General features: G+C 48.0%; 2 protein-coding genes and 4 non-coding genes across 6 annotated transcripts in view; 2 read left to right on the plus strand and 4 right to left on the minus strand.

Annotated features, from left to right (window-relative positions):
• Positions 1-574: 574 nt before the first annotated feature.
• RPL23 (ribosomal protein L23) lies at positions 575-6,570 on the minus strand. The gene is made up of 5 exons (XM_029929063.1): positions 6,466-6,570; positions 5,799-5,882; positions 5,363-5,491; positions 803-916; positions 575-703 (listed from the first exon to the last, which is right to left on the minus strand). The coding sequence occupies exons 1-5, from the start codon at positions 6,476-6,478 to the stop codon at positions 621-623; spliced, it is 423 nt and encodes a 140-aa protein (XP_029784923.1). The 5' UTR covers positions 6,479-6,570; the 3' UTR covers positions 575-620.
• On the minus strand, positions 5,625-5,759 carry LOC115283117. The gene has a single exon (XR_003904925.1). It is a non-coding gene; the product is annotated as a small nucleolar RNA SNORA21 (small nucleolar RNA).
• A 6,040-nt stretch (positions 6,571-12,610) lies between the features above and the next one.
• Positions 12,611-12,682, minus strand: TRNAC-GCA. The gene has a single exon. It is a non-coding gene; the product is annotated as a tRNA-Cys (tRNA).
• A 3,558-nt stretch (positions 12,683-16,240) lies between these two features.
• On the plus strand, positions 16,241-16,312 carry TRNAC-GCA. Its single transcript has one exon. It is a non-coding gene; the product is annotated as a tRNA-Cys (tRNA).
• Positions 16,313-17,905: 1,593 nt separating this feature from the next.
• TRNAC-GCA lies at positions 17,906-17,977 on the minus strand. Its single transcript has one exon. It is a non-coding gene; the product is annotated as a tRNA-Cys (tRNA).
• An 863-nt stretch (positions 17,978-18,840) lies between these two features.
• LASP1 (LIM and SH3 protein 1) overlaps positions 18,841-23,228 on the plus strand; it is a 40,362-nt gene continuing 35,974 nt past the window's right edge. The window contains exon 1 of the mRNA XM_029929060.1: positions 18,841-18,909. Coding sequence (XP_029784920.1) covers positions 18,841-18,909 — 69 coding nt within the window. The remainder of the gene's footprint in view (positions 18,910-23,228) is intronic.

Here is a 23,228-nt window from a genome sequence, read left to right on the forward strand (position 1 = left end):
GAGTATGTACTAGGGTCCTCACACACTCTCACCTCCAACCTTACAGAGAACACTAAAGGCAGAGTATTTTCAGATAACAAACATGTGAACACAAACTTCAATCTGAAAAGCCTAATTCCAGGAGCACCTAGGTGGCTTAGTCAGTTAAGCTTCCAACGTCAGCTCAGGTCATGATATCGTTTTGTGAGTTCAAGCCTCACATAAGGCGCTGTACTGACAGTTCAGATCCTGGAGCCTGCTTCAGATTCTCCCTCTCTGCCCCTCCCCTGCTCATGCTCCTCTCACAAAAATAAAAACTTAAAACCAGTGTCTTCAAGTTAGTAACCTCTTATCAAAAAGTATCCACTATCTGCAATTTACTATAAGGACTGCACAATCACAAGCAACTAAGTTTTTACAGCAGAAACTGGAAAGTACAAAAGTTTCTGTAGAGTCACAAACTGCCAAGGACTGTTTACACCTTTTACGCAAGTCCCCAGAAAGGTTACACTGAGTAATTTCATTTTACAAAAGGAGGCAAGGGTTAGGTGGTGTCATGAAGAATAATGTGTGGAAAAGAACAGGAAGGCAAACATTGGGAGCAAATAATTTTTACTTTTTTAAACGGATAAACCAAAGAATCATGCAATGCTGCCCGCATTGGATGCAATCCTGGGCCACAAATCTGCACACTCCTTTGCAACTGGTCCCGTGATAGCAGAACCTGTGTAAAAAATGAATGGGGGACAGGTAAGATCACACAGACCCAGGGCTAAATCATCCAATATTAAGGATCCAGGGGACAACATGGATACTTCCTTACCCTTCATTTCACCTTTGTTGTTTACTATGACCCCTGCATTATCTTCGAAGTAGAGAAACACGCCATCTTTTCTCCGGTATGACTTTCGTTGTCGAATGACCACGGCTGGATGTACTAAAAGGGAAAAAAGGGTAGCAGTCATTTAACCTGACAAGTCCCAGTGCCACCACAAGAAAGCAGTTTACGTCCCGCCTAGTTCCCCAACATTTCCCACATGGACAGAACGTATACTCACCGTTAGCTTTTCATTTCCTAAAAGTCAAGTGAGAGAGACAGCGCAAACGTCAATCGCCCCTTAAGGAATGACCTTACTTCAAGTCAAAACTGCCTGCATTTCCGAAGTGTAAATTTGTACTTTCAGGAGAACAATTAGTAACACATGAGCAGGAAACTGCTAACCACCTTCTATACTTTCGCCCAAAAGGTGGGGACTGTTAAGATCTGAGTATCACAAAACGGGATGCCCGCTTAGAACTGAAAAGGTAGAGAGGCCGGCCTACGAGCTCATTAGGCAATGTTCCATCCCAGCCTCTATCAAACCTCCAAGAAAATACACACCTAGATCTCAAAATTACTGCTCCCCAAGAATTTGTTGGGATTAAATATGTACCACGTTAGATTTTATAAATGTAAGCTCATTTACACACTAATTTATCCTAAGAAAACCTGCAACTTCTAGCGTGCATGTGTACACACACTCCTTGAACTCCATGAGTAGGTCCAGGATCTTGACCATACACTCCACTTTATCTCAAATGCTTAACTGCTGGGCACATACATATGTTAATAGAGCAAAAATTTGGAATTAACCTATACATCCCATGGCAAATACACAAAACAGAATCATTTAAAAACAATTAGGTCGATCCGTAATTTTTCGTATGTGGGACAATCATCTGTGAAGCAAAAAGAATGAGTTATGGGAAGGTCACGGTCCCTCCCAATTAAACAAGAAGAAATTTTTTGCACATTGAGTCAAGAAAGAAGGACATACAACAAAATATTAACAGTGATCATCTCTTGGAAGTTTGAAAGTTGGGTAATTTTAATTTCATTTCTATTTCCTATGTAATTAACTAGGTTTAACTTTTGAGGACCTGTTTTCCAGGGTCTTAAGTAACTTCTAAAAACCTACCTGCACTTAAAAGTGAACTTCCCCAGACCTTCATCTACTGCACTTGCAAGAACTAAAGCCAGATACCACCTGCTTGCAAACCTTGACAGTCACTAGCTTAGAGACCCTGAACAAGTTATTTAATCTTCTGAGGTTCAAGTTTTCCTCTTAGAAAACAGGGATAAGTTACATTTCCATATTCAAGGTCAGACACTGCAAATGCAGACTTTTTAATATTAGGACAGGGATCCTGGTTATCCCTGAGTCAAATACTATCTCTATACATAGACTCTGATCAAGTTTTTAACAGTGAAATACACATTGAGGGTTAACTAGTATTTACTGAGAGCCTCCTGTTGAGCCCTCATCTACTCGTAACCATATATATATATTTTTTAAATACACTCTAGGCCCAACATGGGGCTTGAACTCATGACCCCAAGATCTAGAGTTGCACGCTCTGCCCAGAGCCAGCCAGGCACCCCTACTCATAACCATTTAAATTCTCACAAATGACCAACCTAGCAGAAGAACGCCACACAAATCCAGGACTTTTGGCCTTCCAAAACTGCCCCTTCCCACTGCCCGCATTTCCTTCAAGTTTCTGCTACCACGGAAGCCTAACGGGAGGGGTGTATTCATTTAACAGAAACCAGAACAAAGTAAGACATTAAGAGAGTTGGAATTTCACAACTATTTTTAAAACCATGATAGGGGCGCCTGGGTGGCTCAGTCAGTTGGGCCTCCGGCTTGGGCTCAGGTCAGATCTCACGTTTGTGGGTTCGAGCCCCGCGTCAGGCTCTGTGCTGACAGCTAGCTCAGAGCCTGGAGCCTGCTTCCGGTTCTGTGTCTCCTTCTCTCTCTGCCCCTCCCCCTCTCATGCTCTGTCTCTCTCTGTATTAAAAATAAATAAAACATAAAAAAAAAAAACCACTATGAAGTGTTCTCTGGTCTGTCCCACAATAACCTGATGGAGACCAACAACACGTGCAGCTGCCGTCTCATCAGCGGCGACAGCGGATTGCTCTGCCCTTCCCTGACAGCTTCCCGGGCTGCAGGTCAGACCCAGCAAGTGTTCTAGGAGGAAAGCCTGTCCAGTCGCAGGTGGATCTCAAGTCACACACTTATTCAGTGATGTTTAGCCACAAAGCTTGGTACTCCTTGCCTACCAAGCCCTCAACCGGGTATTTAAAGGAGAACAAAGATTTTTGGCCCAAAGGCTAAAAAACCAAGGGGGAGGGATGTGTTTGTGCGGGCTTACAAGGAGTACCTGCAGTATGTGGCCAAGACCCATCACCGGTGTACTTGTATGTTCAAGTGATGGCTAGGAGCCCCCAGGAAGAAGAAGATATTCCAGGACAGAGACAGACTAAGCAGGTACAGGAGGAAAGTTCCAAGGGCTGGAGTTAAGTGCACCGAGTGCCAGAGGCTCTGAAGCCAGACAGGACATTACAAGTCAGAATCGCTCCAGAACCGTCTCCCCCCACAAACTACTACACCTAGTGGGGATTAAGCAATGACCAGCTCCCCATTTCAGTTTCTACCAGAAGAGATTTAGAAGCAAGCATGACAAACTTTTGACAAGTCACAATCTTGAGTTCATCTTTATAAAAAGAACCTACCTTAAAACACAAGGAATGCTATTCTGCACTTATAAAGTGCTAGGTGTCAGAGCCCCAAATGCTCTACGTGCTCAGCTCATTACCTGAATCTCACAACCACGTTATGCAAGTTATTCTTCCCTTTCAAATCAGTAGTTCGGAGAAAGGAAACTTGCCTGAGACCTGGTCAGGCTCTACGTGCCCATCAAAAACCAACAAACAAAACCCACATTTACTGGGACATCTGGCTGGCTCAGTCAGGAGGGCATAGGACTTTTTTTTTTTTTAATGTTTTTATTTTTGAGAGAGAGAGAGAGACAGTGCGGGCAGGGAAGGGTCGGAGAGAGAGGGAGACACAGAATCCAAAGCAGGCTCCAGGCTCTTAAGCTGTCAGTACACAGCCCGACATGGGGCTCGAACCCACGAACCTTGAGATCAAGACCTGAGCCAAACCTGAGTCAAGTCAGATGAGCCCAGGCGCCCCAGGGCATATGACTCTTGATCTTGGGATCCTGAGTTCAAGCCCCATGCTGGGTGTGGAGATTACTTACTTAAAAAATATATATATTTACTAAACCCCACCATATTCATTTGTAGTTGAGCAATGGACCAGATAGTCACCTGCTCTTCTGGAACTTAAGTAGAAGAAACTCTAATGTTACACAAAAAATACCACTTGGATTAAGTAGGGGACAGGGAAGGCTGTTGGTGGATGAGGAGAGATGTTAACAAGGAAGTGAGCCGGGAAGATGATTGAATTTGAGTGTCCCAGGCAGGAGGCACAGAAAGCAAAGGATCTGAAGCACCAAGGAAGGGGGAGGGGAAATCAGGAACTGAAAGCAACAGAGCTGAAGAAGGCACCACAAAGATGGACTAAGTTGTCAGCAAAGAGCCCGACGTGGGGCTCGAACCACAAACTGAGATCATGACCTGAGCTGAAGTCAGAGGCTTAACCGACTGAGCCACCCAGGCGTCCCACAACGGACTAAGTTCTACAAGTACTTGAGCTGGCTTAGTATTATCCGCTGAACTTGTTGGGGGAAATGACAGGGTAAATATGTACTTCCCTGCAGCTGATCCTGGGAGCCAAAGAAGAACTTAAGACAGGAAATGATATGGTTTACATTTTTATTTACTTATTTTTAAAAGATTTTATTAAGGAATCTCTACAGCAGACATGGGGCCCAAAATCACAACCTTGAGATCAAAGAGTCACATTCTCCAGGGAGCTAGCCAGGTGCCCCAAGACCTTACACTTTAATCTTAAATATTTATTCAGTTCCTGAGAAAGAAAGAGAGAGCGCGAGCGAGCGAGGGAGGGAGGGAGGGAGGGAGGGAGGGACAGAGTGCAAGCAGGGGAGGGGCAAAGAGAGAGGGAGGCACAGAATCTGAAGCAGGTTTCAGGCTCTGTACTGTCAGCACAGAGTCCAATGTGGGACTCAATCTCACCGACTGAGCCACCCAGGGGCCCCAGACTTAACGTTTTTAAAAGACGGGCCCTGACTTCAGTGTGGCAAATACACCTAACAGGTAAGGGGGCAAGAACAAATCTAACAATGGGGTGTATGGCTGGCTCAGTTATTAGCACAGGTCACTCTTGATCTCAGGGTAAGGTGTTCAAGCCCCATGCTGGGCACAGAGATTACTGAATTCACACACACACACACACACACACACCAGAACCAGACAAGGGAGAGAACAATTTCCAAGACAGCAAGAGCAGAACTTCAATTGCAGATAAAAATCTCAGACTCCCTCTCAAAGGAAATCAAGCTTTAAGGAGCCTTGAAAATGATAAAGTCACTGTCCACCAAGCAACAAGGAAGAGTCAGGGTCTCCACTCACCCTTTTTTCTGAGCTCTGGTTTGCCTTTCTTCACTGTGGCCATCACCATGTCACCCACGCCAGCAGCAGGGAGTCTGTTCAGTCTTCCCTTGATTCCCTTCACAGAGATGATATACAGATTTTTGGCTCCTATGAAAGAATGTAAACAAGCATGATTTTTTTTTGGAGAGATGAAGCAGTTCTCCCGGTGCCACACTTCCAGAGCCTCTCTGTCCCCACATAATCCCAAGCAGTTAGTCGCCCCACACCCCAAGGTGGAATACCTTGTCACACCACCGATTGAAGCAAAACAACACACCACGTTGCTGCTTCACCCAAAAGCAGTGTTTTTACTCTGCCCTTTCTTGACGGCTCAGTGGGTCATTAGTCAAGGCCCAACGAGTGCTTTTAAAAGGGGGGGGGGGGGGCTTTGGCACGGTGCAGCTGAAGGTCTCACCCGTGTTGTCAGCACAGTTGATCACGGCTCCGACCGGAAGACCCAGGGAAATCCGGAACTTCGCACCGGAGGACCCACCACGTCCTGTAAGGTAGGCAGGAAAACCGGAATGGGGTCGCTGTCTAGTCATGGTTCGGGGTTCCCTTCACACTCTTAAGGGATACATTCACCCGCACGTGTGTGCTTTGGGAAACGGCATACTACATTCCCTCTCTCTGGGATTCCACCTACCCTCCCCATGTGCCACCCGTTCTCATAGAGAACAGCCAATTCCTCACCATTACCGCCCTTCCTGGGAGATTAAGGGGCCTGAACCACCCAGTCCTCGCTCCAACTTCTGCACCACGCAGCTCTTCCTGCAAGGCGGGAGCCCGCACAAGTCGCCCACTCTGGGACCCAAGCCAGTCCCATTTCAATACTATTACAGGAGCGCGAGGCGCAGAGCGACCCCGAGAGGTTCGGTCTAGAGCCCCGACCGGATCCAGTCGACTGCGCTACCAGGCCCCCCCGCGCCGCTTTCGGCGGCCCGTCCAGCGCTCTCGCGCGGCCCTCCTCTCCCTCTCCGCCGGGCCAGAGAGCAGAGCTCCATGGCTGCCCACGGCCGCCGCTCCGGACGAGATGAAAAGTCCCCTCGCGGCAGATGGCGAAGGATACCCAAGATACTCACCTCGCTTCGACATCTTTGCTCAACAAGGAGTCGAAAAAGGGAGTAGGTGCAAAGGACTCTGGGATATGAACTTTGATGCCCCGCCCAATCTCATCACGTGTCCCGGAGCCGGCTCAACCCGCCTCTTCCGTCCAAAACTTCAGGGCGCCGTGTTATTACGTAATCCGTCCTGGACCGGCTGAGTTCTCGCGGCGAAGTGGGTGGGATGGGCGTTGAGGTCTGGTGGAGCGAGGGACGCCCGGAGTCTCCTTTTTAAGCGCTCGGATGTAGTGGGGGACACGGAAACTTTGGTAAATTTACCCACCAACCTCTTTTGAGCACGTAGGGTGCGTCAGGAACTTCGCTGGACCCAATGTTAGGCGCGTCTGGGTGGCTCAGTCGGTTGAGCGTCCGGCTTCGACTCAGGGCATGATCTCACGGTTTGTGGGTTCGAGCCCCGCATCGGGTTCTGTGCGGATCGCTACTCGAAGCCTGGAGCCTGCTTCAGATTCTGTGTTTCTCTTTCTGCCCCTCCCCTGTTCACGCTCTGTCTCTCAAAAATAAATAAATGTAAAAAAAAATTAGAAAGAAATGATTGGTTAAAGGGTTCTGTGCTGTGTAGGGGCCCCCAAAGAACACAGGGCGTTAAGGGACCGAGTGAGAAAGAGCTCTGGACGGTGTCATTAGGATGTGGTATTGAAAAAAACAGTGATGAAAAAGAGATTGCGAGTAAAAATAAATGCGAAAGCCTCCCCCGCCCCCAAAGGATGTGGTAATGAAAAGAGCCATTCTAGCACTACAGATAATCTGGTGTGCCTTTGTGTGTATGTTTGGTCCCATACCCATTTGTATTTTAGAGATCTCAGTGTATTAGTTACCCATTTTACAGCTTTAACCTCCCCATTCTGGCTGCTTTCCTTTTGTTGATACATTCAGTCAACTGTTTATTGAGCACCTACTTTATGCAAGGTACTGTCATGGGCATACCTTAGACTGTATCAGGGGGAAAAACAGATTCATGATTCTGCTAGGGTGACAAATGACAGTGGGTACTAGACAACAAAAAATAGCTACAATAACTTCAGTGTATGGTATGTTAGATGATGCATACTGTGGAAAAGTAAAGGAACAAGGTAAGAGGGATCAGGAAGTGGGAGGAGAGACAAATTGCAATTTGAAGCAATATGGTCAGTGTGGGATCCATGGGAGAAGCTGCTAGTAAAGCAAATAAGATTATTTGATACTAGATTTTAGGTGAGGGAGTTAGCAATATAAATGGGAAGGGCAGTACAGATGGTCAAGAGCCAGTGGAGGCCCCCTAAGGCAGGAGTGTGCCTGAGCAATATCAGGACCCACAAGGAAACTGGATGTGACTGGACAGAGTAAGTGAAGAAGAGTCGGAAAGAAAGTCGGAAGTAACAACCAGATTGTGCAGGGCTTTGTACACCACTATGGACTTCAGCATTCGTGGACTGAACTGGAGAACCATTGCCCTGTTGTAAGCAGAGGACAGAAATAATCTATCAGAATGATCACTCTAGAAGCGAGACAGTGGGAGAGGACGCAAAATTACAAGTAAGGAGATGTGTTAGGAAGCTCTTGCAACACTCAAGAAAGAAATGATGGTGATTTGGCCGTGAGTGGTAGCAGTAGAGGTAATGTAATGTGGTCAGGTCCTGGATGTGTTTTGGAGGTAGAGCCAACAAAATGTGGGGCGTGAAAGAAAGGAAGGGGTCAAAATGTCTCCAAGGCTTTATGTCTGAGCAAGCTGAAGATGGCATTGGCATCAACTGGCTTGGGGGAAAGTATTGGGGGAACAGATTTGGGGGTTAACAGGGCTTCAGTTTGGGACATGTTAAATTAGATGTCTATTAGACAACCAAACAAAATTCAAATAACAAGTTGGACATATTAGCCTGGAGTTCTGGAGAGAAGGATCTATAAATTCGGGAGTTAGCGTATACATATACTGTTGACCATTGAACAATTCCGGGATTAAAGGCAATGACTCCTCCATGCTACTCAGAAGTCCATGTATAACTTTTGACTCCCCTAAAACTTAACTACTTCTAGCTTACTTTGCCCAGAAGCCTTACCAACAGCATAAACAATTGATTAACGTTTTTTGTATGTTATATGTACTAGATTCAGAATATTGGATTCTTACAATATAAGGTAGAGAAAGTAAAATGTTATTAAGGAAATCATAAAAAATAGGGGCACGTAGGTGGCTCAGTCAGTTAAGCAGCTGACTCTTGGTTTTGATTCAGGTCATGATTTCACCGTCTGTGAGTTCAAGCCTCGCCTTGGGCTCTGCGCTGCTGGTGTGAAGCCTGCTTGGGATTCTCTCTTTCTCCTTCTCTCTCTGCCCCTCTCCCTTCAAGTAAATAAACTTTAAAAAATAATAATTTAAGAAAATGATAAGAAAGAAAGAATACATTTACAGTACTGCAATATATTTTTTGAAAAAAATAAATGCATGTATGAATGGACCAGTGCAGTTCAAACCCACGTTGTTCAAGGGTGGACCATGTTTAAAACCATGACCGTGGCTGAGGTCATAAAGATGTAAGGGTAGGGGTATCTGGCTGGCTCAGTTGGTGGAGCAAGTGACTCTTGATCTTGGAGTTGCAGGTTTGAGCCCCATATTGTATGTAGAGATTCATTAAAAATTAAAAAATCTAGTGGTGTCTGTGTGGCTCAGTTGGATCTGACTCTTGATTTCAGCTTAGGTCATGATCTCATGGTTCATGAGTTCAGGCCCTGCATCAGGCTCTGCGCTGATAGTGTGGAGCCTACTTGGGATTCTCTCCCTCTCTCTCTCGCCTCTCCCCCACTGGTGCACATATTCTAGCTCTCAAAAAAACTTATAATTGTTTTAATTTAGAAATCTAAAAAAAAGTAAGGATAAATAAAGACCATAAACTAAGCTCTGAGGCACTTCAACATTAAGAACTCTATGAATCTATACATTTTAAATTTCTCTCCACTCTCTCTTTTTTTTTAATTTACCTATTTCTGACAGAGATTGACAGATCATGAGCAGGGGAGGGGCAGAGAGAGAGAGAGACACGCACAGAATCAGAAGCAGGCTCTAAGCTGTGAGCTAGCTGTCAGCACAGAGCCTGATGCAGGGTTTGAACCCACGAACTGCGAGATCATGACCTGAGCTGAAGTTGGGCACTTAACCAACTGAGCCACCCAGGCACCCCTCTCTTCACTCTTAAAATGCCTTCACTTGATCCTACCAATTTCTCTAGCTAACAATTTTTCATTCTCTTTCACTTCTCAACCAAATTCCATGGGTTTCTGAATATATGATTTCCTTACCAAATGTGTCTCTCTTGATAAATGGAACCACCATCCATCCAGGTGTCCATCTGAGACTCTTAGCCAAGTCCTTTTCAGGTTATCTTCTAAATGTCTGGTGTAGGGGTGCCTGGCTGGCTGTGTGTACAGCATGGCACTCTTGAACTTGGGGTTATACGTCCAAGCCCCACATTGAATTGGAGATTACTTAAAAAATAAAAAAGAATCTTAGGGACACCTGGGTGGCTCAGTCAGTTAAGTGTCTGAGTCTTGATCTCAGCTCAGGTCTGATTTCAGATTCATGGATTTGAGCCCCCCCATCGGGCTCCTTGGAGCCTGCTTGGGATTCTCTTTCTTCCTCTCTCTCTGCCATTCCCCAGTTCATGCTCTCTTTCGCTCACTCGCTCTCTCAAAATAAGTAAATTCTTTACAAATGCCTGTCGGGGCACCTGGGTGGCTCAGTTGGTTAAGACTCTGACTTTGTCTCAGGTCAGAATCTTGAGGCTCATGGGTTCATGGGTTTGAGCCCTGTTTCGTGCTCTGTGCTGATAGCTCAGAGCCTGGAGCCTGCTTTGGATTCTGTGTCTCCTGCCTCCTGCCTTCCCCCATTCGTTCTCTGTCTCTCTCTCCTCTCTCTCTCTCTCTCTCTCTCTCTCTCAAAAATAAATAAACATTAAAAAACATACTTGCTCCTGTTCCGAAGAGTTGACATTTTAGTCCCAAATTCTGTCCATGCTCCAAATACCTACTGGAATACTTTACCCTGCCTACCTTCATCATGGCCGTCACGTCTACTGAACTTCAGATTTCAGTTTAAATGTCTCTAGGGAAATCCGCCCTGACCCTCATACTAGGTCAAGCCCCCCAGTTGTAAGCTACTTTAATATGGTGCATTTTTCTTTCACACTATTTTTTAAAAATTTTTTAACGTTTATTTTTAAGAGAGAGAGAATGGGGGGGGGGCAGAGAGAGGCAGGGTTCGGAGGGTGGGGGTGGGAGGGAAAAATAGAATCCAAAGCAGGCTCCAGGCTTTGAGCTGTCAGCACAGAGCCTGATGCGGGGTTCAAACCCACAAATCGTGAGATCATGACCAGAGCTGAAGTCAGATGCTTAACCAACCGAGCCACTCAGGCACCCCTATATTCCTCAGTCTTTATCCTACTTGACCTCCAAGCATTTCACACTATAACCATTTCCACCTTCTTGACAGTCTTCACCCATGGTTTCCATGATGCTGCGAATAATAGAAGTTACTAGTAATGGAATGTTCCTGAGTACTAGTTATTGGATTAAGCATCTTATTAGAATGTGACTTCTTGGATCCTCCCGATAACTCTAGTATTATTATTCTCATTTTACTGATGACAAAATGGAAATAAAAAGATTAAGCACCGTGTCCAAGACCCCATAGCTTGCGAAAAGCAGAGCTGAAATACCACCCCAGATCTGGCTGATTACAAAGCACAGGCTCTAAGTCACTCTGCTCTCTCTTTCTGTATTTCGCCACGCCCCGCCCCAAGCTTCAATTGTCATGTATATGCCGATCACACACCCCCATCTACACCTCCAGCCCAGACATTTCAGCTTAGCTCTAGCCAATATATGGAACTGGTGATTGGGATACTTCTACCCCACAGGCACTTTAAACCTGCCAGGTCCAAAACAGAAACCATCATTTCCCCTCAGGACATCTGCTTTTCTGCCTGTGTTAGTTTTCTTTTCTTTTTATTTTTTTAAAGGAAACTCTACACCCAACATGGGGCTCAAACTCACAACTCCAAAACCAAGAGTCACACGCTCCACCAACCAAGCCAGCCAGGTTCCCCTGTATTAGCCTTCTAAATTGGTGCTACCGCCAGTGTCTGAGCATAACATTCCATTGCTTAAAATCCTACAGTAGCCCACTAGTGGTTATACAATAAAGTCCAAGCTCCTTAAGCACTGTACTGGAGTTTTTCCTGAAATGGCTTTCTTCCTCTCTGGCCTCATTTCCTATTATCTTGCTACTTACACTTCATGCTCCAGCAACACCAAAGGGCTTTGGATTTCGGGACTCTTGCTTTATCCTTGTGTTCTTCAAAATTGTGTTCAAATGTCATCTCTTTTCTTTTCCATCTCGCAATCCCAGCATGCTCTCCCCCAGCCACCTCTTTACTCAGAGCAGTGGTTCTCAAATTTTCATCTGAAGACCCCTCCCTCAACATTCTTTAGTCATTGAGGGCCCCAAAGAGTTTTTGTTTATATAGTTTATATCTATTGATATTTACCAGATTAGACATTTAAACTGTGACATGTTTAAGTATTTGTTAATTCATTTAAGATAATAATAAGCCCATTGCCTGTTAAAAACGCTTAACATCTTAAAATGAAAAATGACTACATTTTTCCAAACAATGAGAAGAGTGACTTGCTTTACCTTCCCCTGGAGATCCCATTAGTGTCTGACTTAATGAAAGACGGCTGGATTTTTATGTTCCCACCCTTATTCTGTTATGATATCACATCATGCAGCCTCTGGAAAACTCTGCTGTAAACTCATGAGTGACAAGAAACAGGTAAAAATGTATTACAGGATTAACTTATCTCTTGCTAGAGGGGGCCTCAGAGACTCTTCCCACACCCCCAAACCCCCAGGCCACTGTTTGAGAACCACCACTGACCCTGGAATGGTTGCCGAGAGTACCAATCTATATATGATAATTCCTTTGTTTGCCTGTTGACTCAGGTATTAGATGGTGAAAATCACTGGAGTTTTTTTTTACTTGCGGTTAGTCCCAGAACACTCCACAGAATGGACAAGATACCTGTGTGGTTAGTGATTTGTTGCTTTCCCTATCATCTTAAAAGTGATTATGGCAGGGGGCACCCAGATTTGAACCGGGGACCTCTTGATCTGCAGTCAAATGCTCTACCCCTGAGCTATACCCCCTCTGCTAAAGAAAGAGGGATTATAGCTTAATTGTAGTGTTCACTAACCAGACCTCTGGTGATTAATATTTTAGTACCTATGATTGACTATTTGAAGTTTCCCAGGGTGATACAAAGAATCAAGAGAAGATTCTTCATGGCTTTGCCATCCTCCCTGCCTGCTACCTGAGCTGCACTGAATCCCCAGCCCAATGCTTTGTGCAGGAGAGGAAGTGTTTCCCTTGACCTTCTTAAGACCCTCTCTGCTCTTGTACCAGATGGGGTTCTATTGTCTCGATTCTCAGCATCTTCAGTCATTTCCTCTCCTCCTGCTTCTTCAAACATCAACAGTTTTCCCCTAGATTGGAAAGCCCTTCCTTTAGCTGTGACGGCTGGTCCATTTCTTTTTTTTCAAAACCAATTTCTAAAAAGGTCAGGGACTTCATTTCTTTATCAACCACCTGTCTCTGCAGTTCCATCCCTCTGCATCTGCTTTCTCGGCTGCCAGTAATTTTTTCCCTTGGAATACGTATCTTGTTTCTCCAACTAGATTGTAAGTTCCTTGAGGGCAGGGATCACTTTACATTCCTCCTTGTACTCCTCACAGTCGTTGGCACAGTGCCTGGTTCACTATACGTCTAGTTTGTATTTGCCAGACAAACCACAATCCTAATGAAACTCAACTCTCACGTTACACCACGGCAGCACCCAGGCAGCTGAATTTTGTGGTAGGAGAGCTCCCAGGTCCCGTGTCACTTCATCAATCTCAAAATACCCTGTCTGGTATTCCTATACTACTGGCTGACTAGGATCACTTTCTTACTCTCCAAAATGACTTTTCACACACTTTCTCCTGCCTCAAACCTCCCATATCTTATCTCTCCTCACTCTCTTAGCTGAAGAGCTGGCCACTTCCTTTTTTGAGAAAATCAGAATCAGTCAGAAGTAGTGGTGTGCTGGTAAATGGCTGACAAGTGGCTTCAAAGGGCCCGATTTATAGCATTTGCTATGTTCCCATGGTGCAAATACTCCCACCGGCCAATTTCAAGCCACCAAAATGAAGTCAACTGGCTTTTTAAATTCCTGACATTTTAACCGCCGGTTCTCACAAGCCAGTATGAGCCAAATCTAGCACACTTCTGGGATCGACTACCTCCTACATCAACTAACCACTAGACACTGACGAGTTCCAGAGTTACATTTCCAACCCAGACCTCTCCCTGGTCTCCAGAATTAACTGGATCTTCAACTGCATATTTAACATCTCCTCTTCAGTGTCTATGTCTTAACATTTTGACCCACATTAGAATGTGAAGTCCTTGAGGATAGGGAGCTATACTCTTTTACTGCCTGTGTACGAGTTTTAAAAATGTTAAATTTTTTTCCCCTTCTAAACTTACTCCTTCCCCAGTGTTCTTTATCTCAGGAAACCACACCACCATCCACCCGGATAGTGAAGACAAAAAAGAAGAGTCTTGATTCTTCTCTTTCGCTCCTCTTCCTCAAACCATCCAATGTATAGGATGTATGTGGCTCTTCTGCATGGCCAATCTGGATGTCTGCACTCCTCTCCAACTCTACTGCTCCCACTGTTGTAGGCTAAATAACGGCCCTCAGATATGTCCTTGTCCCAATCCCCCTGTGAATATGTTAGCTCACAAAATAAAAGGGACTTTGCAGATGTTGTGAAGAATCCAGAGTTGGAGAGATTATCCCGGATTATGTGGGTGAGCTCAATTTAATCACAACAATCTTCCTAAGAGGGAGCTAGGAGAGTCAGAGTCAGAGACAGAAGTCGTAAGGATGGAAGCAGAGATCAGAGGCTGAGAGGTTCTACCTTGGCTTTGAAGATGGAGGAAGGGGCCATGAGCCAAGAAATGCAGGTGGCCTCTGGAAGCAACTGAAGCCAAGGAAATGGATTCTCTCCTAAAGCCTCCCAAAAGAATACAGGCATGTCAACACGAGTTTAGCCCAGTGAATTTGATTTTGGAATTCTGACCTCCAGAAGTGTAAGATAGTAGATTTGTGTTGTTTTAAGGAAATAAGTTGGATTTGTGATTTGTTTTGCATAAACAAATAAGGTGATCTGTTTATAGCAGCGATAGGAAACAAATACACTGTTGTACTCTGAGACCCCACCACTGTCTCTCACTGCACTACTGCGATAGAATCCTAACCTGTCTCTCTCTGTCCATCTTTTTCTTTTCCTTTATTGTGGTAAGAACACTTAACATGAGATCCACCCTCTTCAAATTTTTAAGTGTACGATACAAGATTGTCCTATAGGCACAATGTTGTATAGCAGATCTCTAGAACTTATTCATTTTGCATAACTGAAACGTTACACCCACTGGTTAGCAACTCCCCATGTCTCTTTCCTCATTCCTGGAAACACCATTCTACTCTCTGCTTCTATGAGTTTGGTTTTAGTTACCTCATATAACTCAGTGTTTGTGCTTCTATGATTGGCTTGTTTCATTTAGCATAATATCCCATGTTGTAAAATATTGCAAAATTTCCTTTATTTTTTAAAGGCTGAATAATATTCCATTGTATGTGTCCTCTATGTCAATTCTTGAGTCCCTAAACATCTTCCCCACAGCAGTGAGGGTGATGATTTCAAACCCCCGCTCAAAACTGTCTGACAGCTGGCTTTTTATCCATTTGGGATAAAATCAAGACTCCTTACCTTGGACTATAAGGCCCTCAATGGCCCTGGCTACCTGTCCGGCTATTTTGAATTGCTCTTGCCTTGTCCACCTCGCCAGCCACTCTGGTTCTAGCACACTTGTGGTAATCATTCCCACCCTGTAGAATGCCTGCCAACTGTCAGGTGGCCAACTGTCTCCTTCACCTCTTTCAGATCTTAACTTTCTAGTTTCCAGTTTGCCTTCACTAAATTCTAAACTTGGTGTGAGTGAGAACAGACAGTATGTTCTGCGCCTAAAGTGAGGGTAGGTGGGTCCATAAACAGGGAGAGCAACCACTAGTGAGTGTGGCCAGCGAAAGTTTCCCAGTGGTGTCTTGGTAGCTGGTGTTTGTATTCTTTTTAGAGAGACCAGGGAAAAAAATTCCCGATCCGGTTTTGCAAAAAGTTGTTTTCTAACTTTTTTGGGTAAAGAGATGGGTGGGGGTATAGATAAAGAATTGAGCCTATTTTTTGTTTGTTTGTTTTTTAAAGGGATTGGTTTAAAAAAATTTTTTTAACATTTATTTATTTTTGAAAGACAGAGACAGCGTGAGCAGGGGAGACACAGAATCTGAAGCAGGCTCCAGGCTCTGAGCTGTCAGCACAAAGCCCGAAGTGGGGCTCAAACCCACAAACCGTGAGATCATGACCTGAGCCGAAGTACTCGCTCAACCAACTGAGCCACCCAGGTGCCCCCTGAGCCTATTTTGAAAAGGAAAACTGGTACCTGAGTTTACATGTTTTCAAAATGCCATGTCTTCTATTGATATTTTAGTTTTGTTCCTCATTAAAAAATTCCGTTTCGTTTAACAAGAAGAAACTAACCCTGAACTGTAGGAAGAAACATTTAGGATTGTGGTAAAAAGAATTTACCAAGGCCCTGCCAGTAGAGGGGGTATAGCTCAGTGGTAGAGCATTTGACTGCAGATCAAGAGGTCCCCGGTTCAAATCCGGGTGCCCCCTTGGCTACTTTTAGTTTTTCATGGCCTTTCAGGTAAAACCCAGACTCTAAGGGATCTGAATTTGAAACTCTTTGGGATCCTTGTCTCTTCCACTTGGCTGATTTCCCCAAGCAGATACTTACCTGAGAAACAAAGAGCAACACTCCGGAAGTTGAACAGGGATTACTTTGTCAAGCCTCACTGCATTCCCCAACTTGGTAGCAAGAAACCAGGTTGTACTCCCTACAGGTAGAAAGAAGACACCACTGTTTTCATCTGACACTGTTCTGTTCAAGATCTATTGGTTTAATGTTATTTATAGTTTTTTACAATGGAGTGCCCGGCTAGGGCAATATTACTTTGCCTAGTTCATTCCCTGAACTGAGAGGACTAGGGGCACAGAGTCCAAGTTTGGAAGATTTATCTATGAAGTCACAAAGTTTAGCTCAGAGGCAGGGCTTTGGTCTGATCAATACACAGGTGGTAAGTTTGAAGCCTGGTGTCCAGAAAAGGGGTGAAAAGCTGAGTATTTCTTGGGACTGGGCTTTGCACCAGGACAGCAGCTCTGCTCAGTCTCCATTTCCAGGCTCTTGACGCTGCTCCCAGTCACGGGAGCCCTCGGGGAAAAATGCACTACAGTATTCCCCCGAGCCTCCAAAGGATGACACAATCAGATTCCGGGTTTAAAATATCACAGCTGCCCCCTGACCCAGGCAGCATGCCTCTCCCTTTCTCCTTTATTTTTCCTTTTTTTGGGCAAAAGCTAGTCAAGGGGGATGCCCTTGCTGCTTTAATACTTATTTCCCTGTGGCCGGACAGTGATCTGCCAACAGATTGTGTCCCACGTTCAGGCTGTGAAACTCAATGGCCTCCTAGTACTAGTTCATTGGTTCTCAAAATGTAGTCCCCTGACCATCAGCGGCAGCATCACCCAGGAACCGGTTACCAATGCAAATTCTTGAGGTGCTACCCCAGGCCTACAGAATTAGAAACTGGAGGTGTCTTAACAAGCTCTTCTGGTTATTCTGATGCACACTCAAGTTTGAGAGTCACTAAAATAGTATATCAGGTTGCATCCGAATGTAACTTTATTTTTGTAAATTAAAATGAGCCTATGGGTGTGCATTCGCCATTTTAACATTCTTGAAGTGCTTTCACTCTGCCTATGTTAACAGCAATAGGGAAGGGTAAACACAACAGGTCTATGACACCGTTAATAAAGAAAGTTGAAGTTGGAGAAAGGCTTCGTTTGGGGGGGTCCCCTCTCTTGACCAACTCCCCCATCGGAAACGGAAAGCCCGAATCGGGGAATAATCTTGTCCCTTGACCCCGGCGCCTCCAACTGCTTGACACATCTGAGGCGCTGGAGGCAGGCCCCAGAAATCCTGACACTTCGGGCTCGGATAATGCGGACGCGCAGCTTTTGTACTATGTTTGTGCGAGCCATCCACTCCTTTTGCTGGGTACAAAGCAAAAGCGAAAGCTTTCTGCTACTGCGGTAAAACAAGGAAAGCATTTTTCAAACATTTTTGTTTTCGTTTACTCTAGGATCCGCTGTTAAACAGTAGATCCAATTTGCTAACTACTTGATCACCAGGTGAAGGAAAAACCGCGAAGGGGGCACCCGGATTTGAACCAGGGACCTCTTGATCTGCAGTCAAATGCTCTACCACTGAGCTATACCCCCACGCCGCTGCCGTGCTTGGAGATGGCTCTTTTGGACACTAAGACACTGCTACACTGAGGGTTGGGAGAAAGGAATGAAGGAAGAAAGGGGGCCAAGCGGAAAGCAGAGGTATCCGGACTCGGATAACTCCGGGAAAGCTGCAGGGCAGAGCGCGGGGAGGACAGAATTAGTTCGGGCTGCGAGGCCCCTTATCCCGGCGGTAGGGACGAGTTCCGCCCTATAAATGTGGAAAAGGATGTGGGGGGAAGGGAGGCTAACCGAGGGGCGGGGCAGGGGCTTCCCGTTCCGTCCGCAGGTTCACGCCAGGTACCTACGGGCACAAAGGAAAGTCCCCGAATCTGGTGAATCCAGTCGCGGGCCCAGGAGGGTTCCAGCCCCACCCTAGACGGGTGCGAGGGATTTGTCCTCCTCCCTCAGTCCGGGCTCCCCAGAGGTGCAGGCAGACCGGCTCCGCGCCGTCTCCAGTGCCAAAGGGCCCCTGGCCTCGGGGCGTGCCTCTCTCGGGCACCTTCTGCTGGAGAGCGCCCCTGCACGGGGGACCCTCGGGACGCACCTAGGCGCGCGCCCCCCAGCCCCGCAGCCCTCCCCGGAATCCGCCCCCGCGCAGCCCCACGTCGCCCGGGGAGCGCGCCGCCCGCGCGCGCCCCAGCCCGCGCCCGCGGCGCGTCCCCGCCCCGGTGCAGCCCCTCCTCCCCGCTGTGTTTATTAGGGGAAGGAGGGCGGAGGCGGAGGCCAGTTCCCTAGCTCCAGCCGCCGTCGCCGCTGGTTGTGTAGTTGCAGCCGCGGCCGCCTCCCGCCAGCTCGCTCCGGGAAAGAGAACGCGCGCGAGCTCGGGCGTCCCCGCCCCAGCCCTTCCCGGAGCCATGAATCCCAACTGCGCCCGGTGCGGCAAGATCGTGTACCCCACGGAGAAGGTGAACTGTCTGGATAAGGTGAGCCCCGAGATCTGGAGGCGCGTCGCTGCGATCCCCGAGCAGTGCTCCGGATTAGGGGAGGAGAGAAGGGCCGGGTCTCCGCCGCCTCATCCCAGCGATCCCGGGAGGAGGGAAGGAGGGCGGTGTCACAGGGTATCCGGACAGACCCCAGTCTGGAACCCGGGAGGTCTGCGGCAAGACGAGGAGTCCACGCGGGGCGGAGAGCCACTCCCGGAGAAGAGTGGGCTCTGTGCCGTGGGGCTGGGAGGACGGAAGAGGAGTAGGGAGGCCAGGCCCCGGGGTGGGGGAAGGTTAGGGGTGCAGTCCCGCCTCCTAGGGCCGAGAGAGTGAGAGGAGACGGCCGCTCCCTCTCCCCGGCGCGCTGAGCGCCAAGTAGGCGGAAGCGCGGGGCGCTGGGGGAGGGGGCGGCGGGGGGCGGGGCAGAGGCTGGGGGGCCCAGTGAAACCTTCAGCTCTGGACGCAAATGGCCGGACTTGATGGCCTGGAGACTGGGGGGCGAGGGCTATCAGCCGGCGAATGTTGCATCTGGTGAACTGGGCTTCGGATAAGGACCCGAACCCCTCTGCTAGACTCCTTTTTTTGGACGACCTGCACGCCCCTCGGTCTTCAACGCTTAATGGACTAGCAGCAGACCTCCTCTATAGCTTCCCAGCCCCCACCTCAAATTAGAAGCCCTCTCCCGGGGCTGGGCTGCCCAGCCAGAGCGGGGAGGGGTCGGGTGCAGGAGTAGGGTGGGTGGGAGTGCTTTGCAGAGATCTCCTGAAATTGTGCTCAGAGCCTGAGACCGGCTTGTAGAACAAAGAGCTAACTTTTCAAAGCAGGTCTCCCCAATGGAGGGTGAGGTTGGCTGAGTTCAGGGGAAGCCAAGAAAAGGGGGAGGTGTTAGGAAGGGGGGAAGGTGGCCTTCTGGAAATTCACGGTCCCCTAGGGGCCCTTAGGCGTCGGTCACCCCACCCCCACCCTCCTGGCCATGCTGGACTTGTTCATCTGGTTGCTATTATACTTTTGGAGGGGGGCGGAGAGTAGAACTGGGTGTTTCCAGCAGTTTGGGGGTAGGTTCCAGTCTTTTAAGCTCCCTAAGATCCTGAGGCGATACCTCCCTCTGCATCTTCCCCCCACTCTGGAGAAGAAGCCTCTGTGGTTTTGTCTCCCTCTTCATCATGCCTTTTGCCTACCTCACAAAGCTGGCTCCAAATCCAAATATTCCTTCCTTCCTGTCTGAACTGGCAGGGGTTGGGGGGCATGGGATGGAAGAGGGGTGCAGAGCTCTGGGGCCAACTTCATTGCACAGAGTCAGGATTTATTTGGGAAAGGATAGTTCATTGGATACTTTTGGTCTCTTCTCTCCCCTTTGAGACTGGAGCTTCTGAGTCAGGGAGATGAGGTTGTGTTCCCAAGTCCTGAAATACATTTGAACTTGCTCTTGGAGGAATCCAGTATAAAGGGCTGCTGCTGTTTCACCGTCTCTCCTGGTCTTGGCTGGGCAGGAGGAGAGGAGGACCTATATTTTGAGCACAAGCGATGTGGGTACTGACCTTCCCAAAGACCATGCCAGCCTCTGGAGGGCAGGATTTGAGCTTGGGGACACTAGCTGAAGAGTGAACTGTCCTTGCACACTGGGATTTTTGCCTTCCCCTGATGGGAGGGATTTTGGCCTCTGCATTCCATGTGCTTCTCTTACTCTCCATAATCAGAGGCTGGGAAGAGGCTGTGGGCCTTTCACCTATAAAAAGGCAGAAGCAATGTATGGTGGAGGGATTATTAGGCCAGGAGTTGGGAGATTTGGTGCTAGCTCTGGGTCTGCTGCCACCAGCTTTATGAATGGCTTTAGGCCCCTCAGTATTCACCATCTGTCAGATGGGTATGAATGATGTCATTTCCTTGGAGGTGGGACAGTGTACTAAAGTGTCTGCCGAAGTGCCTTAGGGGATGTGGTATGGGCTGTGCCCTCCCTATCTTTCTGGGATATTTGGTCCAGCCCCACATCTAGCTCCCTCGTAAAGTCTTTTGGTGCTGTATGCCAGAGGAGTGGGGGTAGTGATCCCACAAAGTGCCTTTCCCAGGGGTTCTCTTGCCCCAGCTGGAAGAGGCCATTCAGGCAGGTGGGATTGCCCTGGGAAGTGAGGTTTTTAACCCCTAGTGAGGGGCTCAAACTCACGATTCTGGGGTAAAGGCCTTAGCTGAGATCAAGAGTCTTGATCTTGACTGAGTGAGCCACCCAGGTGCCCTTCCTCCTCTTTTTTTGAGCTCTCCTTACAGGAGGTGGCCCTGGGGAGACCTCACCCCCTGCACTGAGCAGGAGGCCTAGAATATTCAGGTATCAGACCTATTCCACCCAACCCTCTCCAGGCAGTAAGGATAGGCACTTGGACTAGAGACCTGGTCCCAGAGGCCCGAGACCTGGGAGGGGGGAACATTCAGTCCTATAGGTGCAGTTGGTAACCAACTTCCCAAGGCTTCCTATTTACTATCGGAGAGAGTCAAATTAGACTCATTTCACTACGATTTCCCTATGGCACATTGCTCACGATGTGACCCAGAGCACAAGCTACGTCCTTGGTGTTAGCCTTTTCTCTTCCCTGACCCTTATCTCCCAAAGGCTTAGATGGGTAAAGGCCATGTCACCTCTGATGGCCTCCCTGCCCCCAACCTGCAGTACCCAGTATGCTGTGCACACTGAATAAATATGTATTGCTGATGACGGTGTTTGAGGAAGGAGGTCGAAATGCTCTTCCCCAGAGGACTTCTGGTCTTAGAGTTGGGGGAGAAACGGGGTGACCTCATTCGCTCATTCATTCGACAAATACTTATTGAACACCTGCTCTGTGCCAGGCTCTCTGAATGGCTGCTGCAGGACCTTTGGGGAGGAAGAGAGTCTGTGTCTCAACACATCCTCTAGAAACCCTTTGAGAAGGGTGGAGTTTTGTCCTGGACCCTGTTGGGAAGCGTTTGTATCCAGGGACCTATGTACTGTCAAGAATCTTGCTATGTCCGTCTCCGCTGGCTTTGTTTCCCAGGCTCCTGAAAACAGGTGGAGACATTCGGGAAGGCTAGAGGACTGGTAGGTGGCTAGGTCCCCTGGGATGCTTCACTGGCAGGGCTCTCCACCTCTGGTGGTCTGAGCCACCCCCCACTGGGGGCAGCAAGACAGAAGGCAGCTGGGCTAGACCCAAAAGGGGAGGCAGGTCCATGTAGCTGCGGTGCCCCATTTTCCCAGCCGAAACTGAGAGAACCCCACGATCACTTTGTGATCTTCCATTCATCATAGCTACTCCTGATTGTGACGTTCAGCCCCAGTCTTCACAAAACAGATGGGATTGCTCCTCTAAATTGTGAACCCCGTAAACAGAGGCTCAGGCAGTTCGAGCGGCTTACTCCCCGCTCAGCCAGCATTGAAATTCAAACCTCAAGTTCTTTGTGCTCCGCTCTTCTGCCTGTAAAAAGGTACTTCTATTTACGCTGTCTCATAGTGTCCATAGCAGGCCCTGGCCTGAGGAATGCTCTGGACCTGGGCTCCTGTGTGGAGCTGGAGCTCTGGGACTAATAATTTCCCCCTGTGAAATTTGGGGAGGTGCAGCCAAGGTCTGTGCCTGGAGGGCAGCACAGCCCAGGTGGCCTGCTGAGCTAGGATGGTGACCTGGCCAGGGTCCGGCTGGTGTTGCTCCTGGAGGAGGGAGAAACTGTAACTCTTGGTGACAGGAAGGGAGGGGAGGGCCTCATACTCTTGCCCGGAGTCATGGCCACCCCAGGCAGCCTGGGTGCAGAGGGCAAGGCTGCAGGCCCAGTGACCTGAAGTTTGCTGCTTCCCCCTCGCCCAGAGCTTTGAGCAGCCCCTTCCCCTACCTGCACCGTGATTCCAGCCTCCACCCAAGTCTTGACCAAGTATGGAGGCTCTTGCTTCTGTCCCCATCAGCCTCCATTTGCATTTCTGTGAAGTGGGTGTTCAGTGGAACAGGTTGTAGTTTTGGAGCTGCAGGTGAAAGAGCCTCAAGGGCACCGCCGGAGCCTGGGGTTGGGCTGAGAGGGTTCTAACTGGCCCTGGAGGTCTGGGTTTTGTGATTAGGGAAACCATGGACTCCCAGGGCGGCAGGAAGGATTAGAGTTGCACGCCCAAAGGTGTACTTTGCTCCCCTGAGTCTAGAGTCTCAGGAATGTGTCTCTGAAAACTTCTTATCTGAGGCCTCCAGGAAAGGGGGGGTGCTCTTGCTCTGGGACAGGGTCAGTGGGGCCAGGGAGGGAGGTAGACAGGTCCTAGTGGGGTTGTACTGACTTATTTCCCTGTGTCTTTCGCTGGACCTGGCTGAAACAGGGATGAG

The sequence above is a fragment of the Suricata suricatta genome, chromosome 17, assembly GCF_006229205.1.
Source record: "Suricata suricatta isolate VVHF042 chromosome 17, meerkat_22Aug2017_6uvM2_HiC, whole genome shotgun sequence".
Lineage (NCBI taxonomy): Eukaryota > Metazoa > Chordata > Mammalia > Carnivora > Herpestidae > Suricata > Suricata suricatta.